The sequence below is a fragment of the Chanos chanos genome, chromosome 8 (genome assembly GCF_902362185.1).
Source record: "Chanos chanos chromosome 8, fChaCha1.1, whole genome shotgun sequence".
Classification (NCBI taxonomy): domain Eukaryota; kingdom Metazoa; phylum Chordata; class Actinopteri; order Gonorynchiformes; family Chanidae; genus Chanos; species Chanos chanos.
In genome coordinates this window covers 22,053,640-22,063,679 of record NC_044502.1, presented here as the reverse complement: position 1 = coordinate 22,063,679, position 10,040 = coordinate 22,053,640, and the positions used below count along the sequence as shown (strand labels likewise).

Genomic DNA, 10,040 nt, shown 5'->3' with positions numbered 1-10,040 from the left:
CACACCCCGGAAACCTAGTATCTATCCGGTAGCAAGCGCCGCACAATGCAGAGGCGCAACTAATAAGAATACCAGTTGTCTTCTCGGCCAAAAAAGAGAAGCAACAAGTTATCTGAGTGTCGGAACTAAAATTCCAGGGTTTCCAGAGTAGGTTTTTTTATGTCCTTTGCCAACATAGACTGTTATTAGGCGTCCAAAGGTCGGTACTTCAGATTAATTGATAGACCTCATTATTAATCCACCTCACGTAAACGGGTGATCTTCTAACATGAAGTCCAGTTAAAATAAACAAACACACTAACATTATTAAAAAAAAAAAACAGAGGTAATGGAAAAAAGGTCATTCGCTACAGTACTAAGCAATATCATTAAGGGCTTTCGATTCGTCATATAACATTCAGGCTATAGCGTTTGTGACGGACGCCAAAAAATATTTTTTCATCTACCTTGATACCATTATTAACTGTGGGTCAGTGCATACTGGATTCATGAAATATTCTCCTGTATTTGTGTAAAGATAAATGTGTTCAAAATTTGACAAGTATACATTTACACTTCAAAGCCATTTTGAGTTCTCACAGTAAGCCAACTATTTGAATCTGTGTTGTGTGGGCATTTATTTTAACAAGATAATACCGCCACCTGCTGTTATCAGGTCTCACGCTGAGTTTGCCTATTTCAGGACGCTTCTTCACTGACGAGTCTAGCGCCGGGAACCAAATTGCGCTTTCTATGTCGGCTCATATGAGGACCACGTGTAATGTTAAAAGGGAGAATCGAAGTTACACATATATGTGTTCATATGTATGGCGTCAAGTATGTTCTGTCATGGGCTGTTTATTTAATTTTAAGGCTGTGAAATTTCACACTATGGCTACTCACAAGCATGTTAGTTGTTAATAGTTCAAAACTATGGAACGATTTGAACAACCAAAAAGTTATGTTAAGTATGAGGTCTTATCCTTGATTTTCCTCCAGGAAAACCTCACAAATAAAACAAGAAGAAAGACAGCTGACAGTCCCAGGTAGCATATGAGGATAGTCTTCAGAGCGTAGAGAGAGTCCTGGACTGAAGTCCTCTGGAGATGTCCCAGGTGTAGATACACTCCCAGCCTGATCTCTGCGACCCGCTGCCCCTGGAGCCAGCAGAAATAAGGCCCCCTGTCTTCCAGCAGTGCAGGGCTGAAGTGCAGGTGGTGGCCTGTGTCAATGAACATCCGTGAGCTCTTGTTGAGGCCTTCCATATACTGAGAACGATACAACGGGGTCGAACCCTTATCCCAAGCCACTGCGTGTTGCGTTTTTGCCCCGGGACAGGACAGAATGAGTGGGGAGCCAAGGGGGTGGTTGTAGTAGTAGACAGGAACCTCTGGAGATGCTGGCTCTCCATAACCCATGAATTCCAGCAGGGTTAGCTTCCTCTGAAGAATCTTTGGCTTTGAGGAGCAGAGGGAGTGACAGTTTCGCACTTCTAAGAGGGCCCCATGACCACTGCTGCTCAGGCCCAAATGCTGCGGCACAGCAAAAGAGCCACAAGAGGCGACCCTGCGTGCCATGTGGCCATAGCGCACTCTCAGGTAGTCGCTCAAGACATAGCAGAGTCCTGCCCGCATCTGCTCCCCCTGTGCACCACAGCGATCACATGTGGACCAGGGCTGGTAACTGGTAAACACCTGAAAGAGCCTGGGCTGTCTGGTATGTGTGGCCTGTGTGGGGACTCTCTGGGCAGGTGACATAAAGAACACATGATGAACCTCCTGGACGTCTACATCATAGCCATAGAAGAATTCTCCAGAGGCGGAGCCACAAAGGTAGTGACCAGAGTCTGCCCTCTGAACTCTGAGGATGAGTAGGCTGAAAAGCCGAATCGAAAATCGGCTATGCAGCTCCGAGCCCCTGCTAACCTTGGATGAGTCAACCACAGACTTTCCTGCAAAGTCAGTGAGAACCTTGGTATCATGGGAGCCCAGATGTTTCTGGTAGTACCAGACAACAGAGAGCACCTTCTCAGGTTTGCAGTGACAGGGTAACTCTATGGTCGTATCGGCCAAGTAGGCTGCGCTGTTGAAGACAAGAAAAGCAGGACAAACCCTCTGAGCAAAGACGTCCTCCTTCTCATCAGGAGCCACATAAGCAGACAGTATTGAAGGACAGAGTGTCCAAAGCCACAGTGATAAAACTCTCATATTTTACATTCCTCCTTTTGGGTTGTCTGTGTTTGCTGTAAAGAGGGATTCCCCTAGAATATTCGGCAGAGATGTCACAGAAGGTTAAGAGGTTACCATAGTTACTACTGTGAATTCATTCTGACACTGTATCAATATATTTTTTTTTAATTGCTGGATTATCACTCACAGATATTGCAACAGAGTCTGTATTCAGACTGCCGGCGATTCTAAATTGTTGGTCAAATCAGATTTATTTTTCTGAGTTCATATTTACTTAGTGAGGAGACCCACATGAGATCAGCATGAACTGACCTTTGTTCTGACCTGGCCTAAATACACAGAAGAACAAAACACAGAGACATAGCTTGTGGTTTAATAGTTTTATCAAATAAGGTGCACAAATCCATCGTGCAAGCCACTGATTTGGGCTTTCAGTGGATGGCGACTGCAGATTCATCAGGTTTGAGTGGCAATGTCAGAAATAAGGTCAATGTCAAACAAGAGTAGTAACTCTCTTAAATTATAAACATTTATTCATTATGCTCAAACAAGTTCAAAAATATACATTGAAAGCTGAAGAATCTGTGACAGTTTATGGATAACATGCCCTGATTTTTTTTAACATGAATAAGGTCCTGGATGTGAGAGACAGGACACAGACATGTACAAGATTATGCCCTTAACCAAATACAGACAGCTTTTAGTGCACTGTTAAAACTGTAGTAAAGTACATTTACACTATGGGTCCATTGTTTGTCCGTCACACTGCTACAATCTGTGTATCGTGGCTCAGATGTCATTCAAACGATATACGTTATGGTTTAAAAGACCACCAGACATGTTTGACAGTAAACATATGACATGCAAGGAGAAATGTCAGACATAAAAATACATTTATTTCATGTGAAAACAATCAAATCACTTTACATGGATAAGTGAATCATCATAAACTATTCCTCCCATAATGTTCAAATTAACAACTGTGAAGACAATATTTTACTTGCACTCTTTACAAAGTCTGCAGTTATATGACAAATCTTCATAAACTAATGGAAATCCCATATACCCTCATTAAATGTTCGACTTTTTCCAATAAAGGGTTATGTACCATGTTGGTTGTATTTTGGATTTTATTGGCATCACAAATCCCTCTGCATGCACTGTTTTCCACTGAGGTTCCATCCAGAGTCTCTATAGAACCCTTCACTGCCTTCCACAGCTTACGAAACACTTCCTTACACCCCTCCTGCTCCTCACAGCTCAAAAGGGATATATTGAGGCCAAAACGTGGAGTCTTACAGAGCGCCTCTAGAACACTGACCACAGACATCTCATCGCCAGACTTAATGCCCTGAGAAAGGACCGTGACGAAGTCCCCTAGCAGACCAAAGCCCACCTCAGCCCCAAATATACCCCGCAGAACCTCCCCGCCCAGAGTGACTAGGAGCCGGTACTTCTCCGCTGGACATCCTCCAAACCTGCGCCAGTCCCGACTAAACTCGGACGCTGTCTTTGGCCGAAACTCACATACGGACGCCTGGTGGAACAATCACCTCCTTATTGCAGTTATCAAGTCCACAAACTGAAAGTGACAATTTGAAAAGGTCAATGTTAAGTCTGCAACCTTGAAACAAAAACAGATAATCTTACCTGAAATGTTTCAGAGCTAGCTACATCCTGCTGTTTTGTGTTTGTGGCAAGCGTGTTCCATGGCTGTTTGCGAGGCGCGCCAATTCGGTCTTTTTTATCCAGTGGCCTCAGGTGGGACGCCAGCACTATGTCCCTACAAAAACGTAATTGATGTTTCAATTAAAATGGAAATTTTGAAAGACAAAGTTCTCCTCAGAAAAATCAAGCTTCATCTAGCTGTAGATAACATAAACGTAGTTACTCCAACCAAATGCAGTTAGATTACTTGTTGCTTTCAGCTTGAAAATGTTCAGTAGATTACCTGAACTCTTCATAACTGCCAACATTTTGATGAATGGCCCGGAATTTAGCATCATTTTCTCTGTGATATTTCATGTCTGCTTCAAGTGCAGATGACAGCGCTCTTTCGAGGACAGAGAAGTTGATTGTCTCAGAGTTGTCCATGCTAAGCGATTCACCTAACGTCATATACTATAAATGACCGCTTTCACTTCTCTTGCGATGAAGATGCAACTAGCTATATAAGAGTTTCAAACGATTGTTGGGACTTTCTAACTCTGAACTATTTGCTCGCTCGGCACCAAAGAATTTGCTACCTGCTTGACTACGATGCGAGGGACTGCTCCTCTGTCAAACAAAGTGGTCACTATGACAACCAAGCCAAGTCTGTGGTGTTACCAGTTTGGGGATATGCATTACTGTTATTACACATATTATATTTTTATCAGTGGTGTACTGAGTTTTAAAAAATATCTGTTGACATTTGCATTAGGAAAAGAAATTTAATTTTTGGTTGTTGTTAGAAACTACTTACTTAACTCTTCCACATGAGAACAGGAAGGCGTCCTGCTTTTCTTTGAGAAGGTGAGGAGACAGGAAAGCACGTGGTTAAGGTAAAATATTGGTAAATTGACACGTCTGTGGCGAACTAAACACATTTCTCGATATAATTTTATTTCCATATTTGTTTATTGGTTTGCTTTTTGTAGCGTAGACCGGTGTTCTGTCATTTTGCGTCCTTATCAGATTTTGCTACCGGTCGCAGGAATTTATAGCGTAGTCTATAAATTATCACTACCTTCTCAAAAAATGCTACAGGAAGGCAGCAGCTCCCACGTAATTTTGACGTGTTATACAATGACATTAGCGATAGGAGGCACATTTTGATAAGGTAGACGTTAGTAAAGCCAGTGTACGAGAGCTAAAATTGTGTCAAAATTACTGTATTTGCGTATTTTTAGCGCTCTCATTGCTCCTGTTGCTTTGGGTTCGGATACCCTCGTACAATTCACCTTCCCCACGTCTAAGATGTTTGCGACATGTTGTGTGATTCCTATACTGATTGTTGCATTAAAGTGGCAAATCCTTTTAAATCAACCATACTATACTGGTCTGGGTATATGACTAACATTTTAGCTTTAACATTTTAGACAAAACCTAACTTTCAACAAACACAGCCAACAGTTCAGCCATTAATGGGAATCAGCACGATAAAAACACAGGAGAGGAGCCCTGCATGGCTTTCTGAATATTTTATTGAAAATCTGAGCCGTTGAAAGATCAGGCAATGCTGCCTGCGTTTGAAGCAATCCTCGGCCACAGGTCCGCGCACTCCTTGGCAACGGGTCCTGTGATTGCAGAGCCTGAAAAACAGTGGTCACGTTGAAATATGCTTACTCAGGAGTTTTTCTGAAAACTGCCACTTCAACCAGTCACCCTTCCATAACTCACCCTGTCACACAAAGCCCAGTCATTTTAAAGAAGTCTGGGAACTCTTGGAATGATGGCTCACCTTTCATTTCACCTTTATTATTGACTATGACTCCTGCATTGTCCTCAAAGTACAGAAAGACACCGTCTTTTCGCCGATATGATTTGCGCTGTCGAATCACCACAGCAGGATGCACTGTAAAAGGTGACACACATGACATTAGAACTGTGTTTAACACAACAGGAGAGTTTCACTGTGTCCTAATAGCAGCGATACACCTGCACTCATGCTTTCTCCTATTCAGTGCTGCTCCATTAAGCATGCAACCTTTACACTTTGCCCACAGCTGCAATTTAAGCAAACCTAAAAACAGGCTTATGCGACAGGAGTGATGAGAACTGAGGTGCAGTGTGCAGGTGTGGTGAGAAGTTGGAGGTCTGGTGTACACACCCTTCTTCCTGAGCTCTGGTTTGCCTTTCTTGACTGTGGCCATAACCATGTCGCCCACACCTGCTGCAGGCAGCCTGTTCAGTCGGCCTTTGATGCCTTTCACAGAGATAATGTACAGGTTCTTGGCACCTGTGGAAAAAGGGTAACGGTGATGACTGTGGGAAACACAAACTTTTATTAAAAAAAAAAAATGGCCATTAGCTCCTAAATTAGTATGCAGCCATCTTGATATATCTAACACAGAATGTTAGTATCCATTGTAACTTCAAAAAAAAAAAGAAAAAGAGGTCAGTCAAGTAAACCACGCCACAGACCCTGTGTAAACAGCTTGAACTGCCTGGATGAATCAGCCGTGTCAGTTCTGGGCTCGGACAAAGTGGTGCAGACAGACCAGTTGCTAACAGTCTCATGTACAGTGTTCCTAGTAAAGGTGAATCAGCCAACACCTTCACCCTCACATTTGCTTATCTCCAGTCATCTCTGGTCATTTGAGAACATAGAAGACTCAACACAGCCAACGGGGAACTACTGTACATCTAAGCTTACACTGGATACTCCTGTCACCAGTCCCTTGAGTGAAGTCCACATTTCTCAACACTCATCATTAACTCCAATCTGTCATCACCATCACTGGAATCTTAGAGCTACATGGATTAAGAAACCCAATTTTAATTCCTAGCTGTACAGATGCAACACCAACTCTAACATCTGATCCTGAGCTGCTCCATTACAGAGAGCAGTCTGTGACCACTTCCATCAGCTACACCATCACAACATATGACGTGAGTGTTTATGGGCCCTCACGTATGAGGCATAGTGAGCACTTTGAAGATGACCACTACATTAGTCATTAGATACATTTAACTGCACTACACTCATGACAGGAGACAGGACAACCTTTTACAACTTAACTATCTGGCAATTACTGTTAGACCATCAACTTTCAGCATCTTGCCAAAGCTACAACCACATAAATAACATCAACATCACTCCTTTTTTCATTCTCAGTGTTAACATACTTGCAGAAATACTCTGTATATCCCCAGCACAGCCTTCAATACCATGACGAGTAAGTCAAGGGGTGCCGTCCTGTTTTGTTTGTTGTGGGCATGTAAAGCCCTTTGAGACTGTAAGCAGTGATACTGAGCTCTAAATAAACTTGAAACTTGAATACTTTACCTGTGTTGTCTGCGCAGTTAATCACCGCGCCCACTGGGAGACCCAGCGAGATGCGGAACTTTGCTCCAGAAGACCCACCACGTCCTGCACAAACAAGGGGAAAAAGTCAATGAAAGGAGGCTAGCCACAGATCTTTCACACATTTAAAAATTTAGTTGAAGTCACTCGGGCACCCATCCATCATGACGATTACTGCTGTATTTCAAACATGAGAACTGTTCCAACACGGATTGAGATAGAGCAGTACGTAATAACTGTCATCTCACCCAAGAGTGATGGGTTTTCTATTCCCTTCCACGACAACTCACCCGGCCACTGACCAGACGAAGCAAGTGCTTTAAGAAGGGAGCCGAACTTCACGGCGTCATACAGGAACTACAGTGTGCACCCATTTTCAACAGTGTTTGATGCGGCCACGCAGCTTGCATGTAAGCAACCGCTTCACGTCAATGCAAGTAAGCTCAGTCAGCGTGTCGCTGGTGACCACACGTTTACACGTCTTTTACCTCTCTTTACGTTAGCGTGCTAGCAAATGCTAATTCTTCCAAAAAAAAAACCGTGCAACTGATTTATACACTGCCACCCTCCTGTAAACATTTACAAAAACACGTATTTGTTACTTGATTCTAACAGACGAGAGCCATGGACAGTTTAAACACATGGAAACAGAGACATAAACACGATAATCATGAGATGTTACCAGCATTCCTACCAACTGACCAACGTGTGGCCTACACAGCCATGAAACGGTACCAAATAACCTTACCTAAGCATCTTTGTCAAATACCGCAGTTTGAGAGGTTTGTACAACTTAATCGATGTTCTGGTTATTTTCCTGCTGTTTCATGAGTGAAAATAATAAACCAACAGGTCTACACATCGGTCTCCACATTATAACTAGTCAAAATGGCCTCGCTCTGTAAGTCGAAATGAGCCATTAATATTCTACTACCAGGGAAAACTCGTCATTTCAAACTAACTCGGATATAACACTTATAATCTCTCAAATGTAACAATTCCTTAAAATGTTTCAAGTTTAAAGCCATTCCAGATAAAAGATGGAAATGGATTTTCTCCAGTGCTTCTTACCTCTCTTAGACATTGTCGCGGAGCGGAAAAGAGGAAGGACTAGAGAGGGATTGTGGGTTATAACGTCGTGCACACCACAGATACTGAAATGTTTGTTGAATCATTTCCTGCATTGCCTCCTGGTGTTTGAGATCATGAAATACACCCATACATGTGGACAACTAAACTCATAAAGCACGTTTTTAATTCATATTGGCAAAACCTGATAACATGAAAAGATAATCAAATACGAAAAGAAGTTCAAACAGTTTTATTTGTTTTCTTAATGTTATTAACTTCAAGTTTCGGTTAACAGTAGTTAAACTCCCAAGCCATCAAAACTAGAACACAATATGTAACATTTGTGTAAAATAATGAACGACAATTAAATTTAAAAAGTCAACAAATGGTCCCGTTTCATACGTAAGGGATAATGTACAGCGAGCTGATCATTTTTTCGCAATAATGACAGACTCGCTTAACATTATCCTGCTAATTACAAGGTTACTTACCAAAGAAACCAGAAATTTGACACAAAATATTGATTTTAAAATGGTTTTATTAATTTAAAAATGATTTTACTGCTTCTGCTAAAAAGAATATTACCACAGCAACGGTGTGTTACTCATAGCAGCGGTCTGCTATTCAGAAATGTAGAGTAGAGAAATGTAGACCAGAGAAATGTAGACCGTAGAATGCCGTAATTGACCAATCAGAATAGAGTATTCAACAAAGCCGTGTAATCTAAAATATTATAGTTTTTGATTTAACTCCTATTCTAAAAATTGTAGGGATAAACTTTTCAATCTAAAATTAAATGAAATTAAAAATGTTCCATTCACTTAAATTTTATATTCAAACAATGCTTTAATCTGGAAAAGGAAGGGTTATGCAACTAATTGAGTTTATTTCTTTTAAAATACTTATTTGTTAAGTTGCTTTAAGTGTAATTTTTTTTCCTTTGGTTTTAACTTTGAAATCTTTGTAGTAGGATGTACTGATTTTGGAATTGGTAAAGAAAGATGTTCCTGATTTTCTTTTATAGCATTTTTATAGTTTATTTCTTCAATATCCTTTTACTGTGTAACCGTTTGATAAAAAATATAGCATTTTTTAAAATTTTGTAAGTTTTATGTTTGATATCACTCAAAGTTTCTAACTTCTCTAATAAAAATATATAAAAGCTACAATGGCATAGCTATAGCCTTTACATCCAAACTTTAAAAGGTTAGGGTGCTAAAAGGTAGCCAGATGATTCACGTTGGCAGTGAAGAAATGCTTTGTATGTTGTGTGCTTTCAGTCAATATAGGAAATATAATTAGTCTAATTACAAATAGAGGAGTCAGAGTGAGAGGTACCATGAATTCGGCAGTCGGAATCAGAGTCAGAGGTTTTGTGTACCGACTCCATAGCCCTGCTCAGAGGTGTCTACCTTGATCACTTTCAGCATTTGTAGTGTTCAACAATAAATAGATATTGACCGGAGTGATGGTGAGAAGTGTGGAGCGTGTTTATGTGTATGGGGGTGGGGTGTGTTTCCGGTGGGAGGGAGGGGGGGGCGAAATTCATCAACACATTAATCGCACTCTGACATACTGACAAAAAAAAACTTAAACCTGAGCGGACATCAGTGTCCTGTGCCAGTGTGCTGACCTTTAAGGGATCAACAGACAGTGTATATCATGCTCATATATGCTACTCTGTAAACCACACCTGGTTTTGCTTCTCAGACCAGTTACGTGTCACTACAAGCGTAGTATCTGCCTCTCGAAATGTACTTAAAATATTCTTAAAACATTCTTAATATTGCCTC

General features: G+C 41.2%; 3 protein-coding genes across 3 annotated transcripts; all 3 read right to left on the bottom strand.

Annotated features, from left to right (window-relative positions):
• Positions 1–938: 938 nt before the first annotated feature.
• Positions 939–2,186, bottom strand: LOC115819464 (Ig-like V-type domain-containing protein FAM187A). Its single transcript, XM_030782977.1, has one exon. The coding sequence runs from the start codon at positions 2,184–2,186 to the stop codon at positions 939–941; it is 1,248 nt and encodes a 415-aa protein (XP_030638837.1).
• A 1,021-nt stretch (positions 2,187–3,207) lies between these two features.
• Positions 3,208–4,262, bottom strand: dnaaf19 (dynein axonemal assembly factor 19). Its single transcript, XM_030782976.1, has 3 exons — positions 4,120–4,262; positions 3,819–3,951; positions 3,208–3,705 (listed from the first exon to the last, which is right to left on the bottom strand). The coding sequence occupies exons 1-3, from the start codon at positions 4,260–4,262 to the stop codon at positions 3,208–3,210; spliced, it is 774 nt and encodes a 257-aa protein (XP_030638836.1).
• A 1,073-nt stretch (positions 4,263–5,335) lies between these two features.
• On the bottom strand, positions 5,336–8,309 carry rpl23 (ribosomal protein L23). Its single transcript, XM_030781158.1, has 5 exons — positions 8,248–8,309; positions 7,159–7,242; positions 5,980–6,108; positions 5,611–5,724; positions 5,336–5,461 (listed from the first exon to the last, which is right to left on the bottom strand). The coding sequence occupies exons 1-5, from the start codon at positions 8,258–8,260 to the stop codon at positions 5,379–5,381; spliced, it is 423 nt and encodes a 140-aa protein (XP_030637018.1). The 5' UTR covers positions 8,261–8,309; the 3' UTR covers positions 5,336–5,378.
• Between the last annotated feature and the right edge of the window lie 1,731 nt (positions 8,310–10,040).

Bases quoted from the DNA above. Each gene is read 5' to 3' on its own strand.
- rpl23 (XM_030781158.1), bottom strand. The intron at 6,109-7,158 runs GTAAAGTATTCA...CTTTTTCCACAG, and splicing joins TAACTGCGCAGACAACACAG to GTGCCAAGAACCTGTACATT. The intron at 5,462-5,610 runs GTGAGCCATCAT...ACTGTTTTTCAG, and splicing joins TAATAAAGGTGAAATGAAAG to GCTCTGCAATCACAGGACCC.
- LOC115819464 (XM_030782977.1), bottom strand. From the start codon at position 2,186: ATGAGAGTTTTATCACTGTGGCTTTGGACACTCTGTCCTTCAATACTG.
- dnaaf19 (XM_030782976.1), bottom strand. From the start codon at position 4,262: ATGGACAACTCTGAGACAATCAACTTCTCTGTCCTCGAAAGAGCGCTG. The intron at 3,952-4,119 runs GTAATCTACTGA...ACGTTTTTGTAG, and splicing joins GGCAGTTATGAAGAGTTCAG to GGACATAGTGCTGGCGTCCC. The intron at 3,706-3,818 runs GTAAGATTATCT...TTGTTCCACCAG, and splicing joins CTAGCTCTGAAACATTTCAG to GCGTCCGTATGTGAGTTTCG.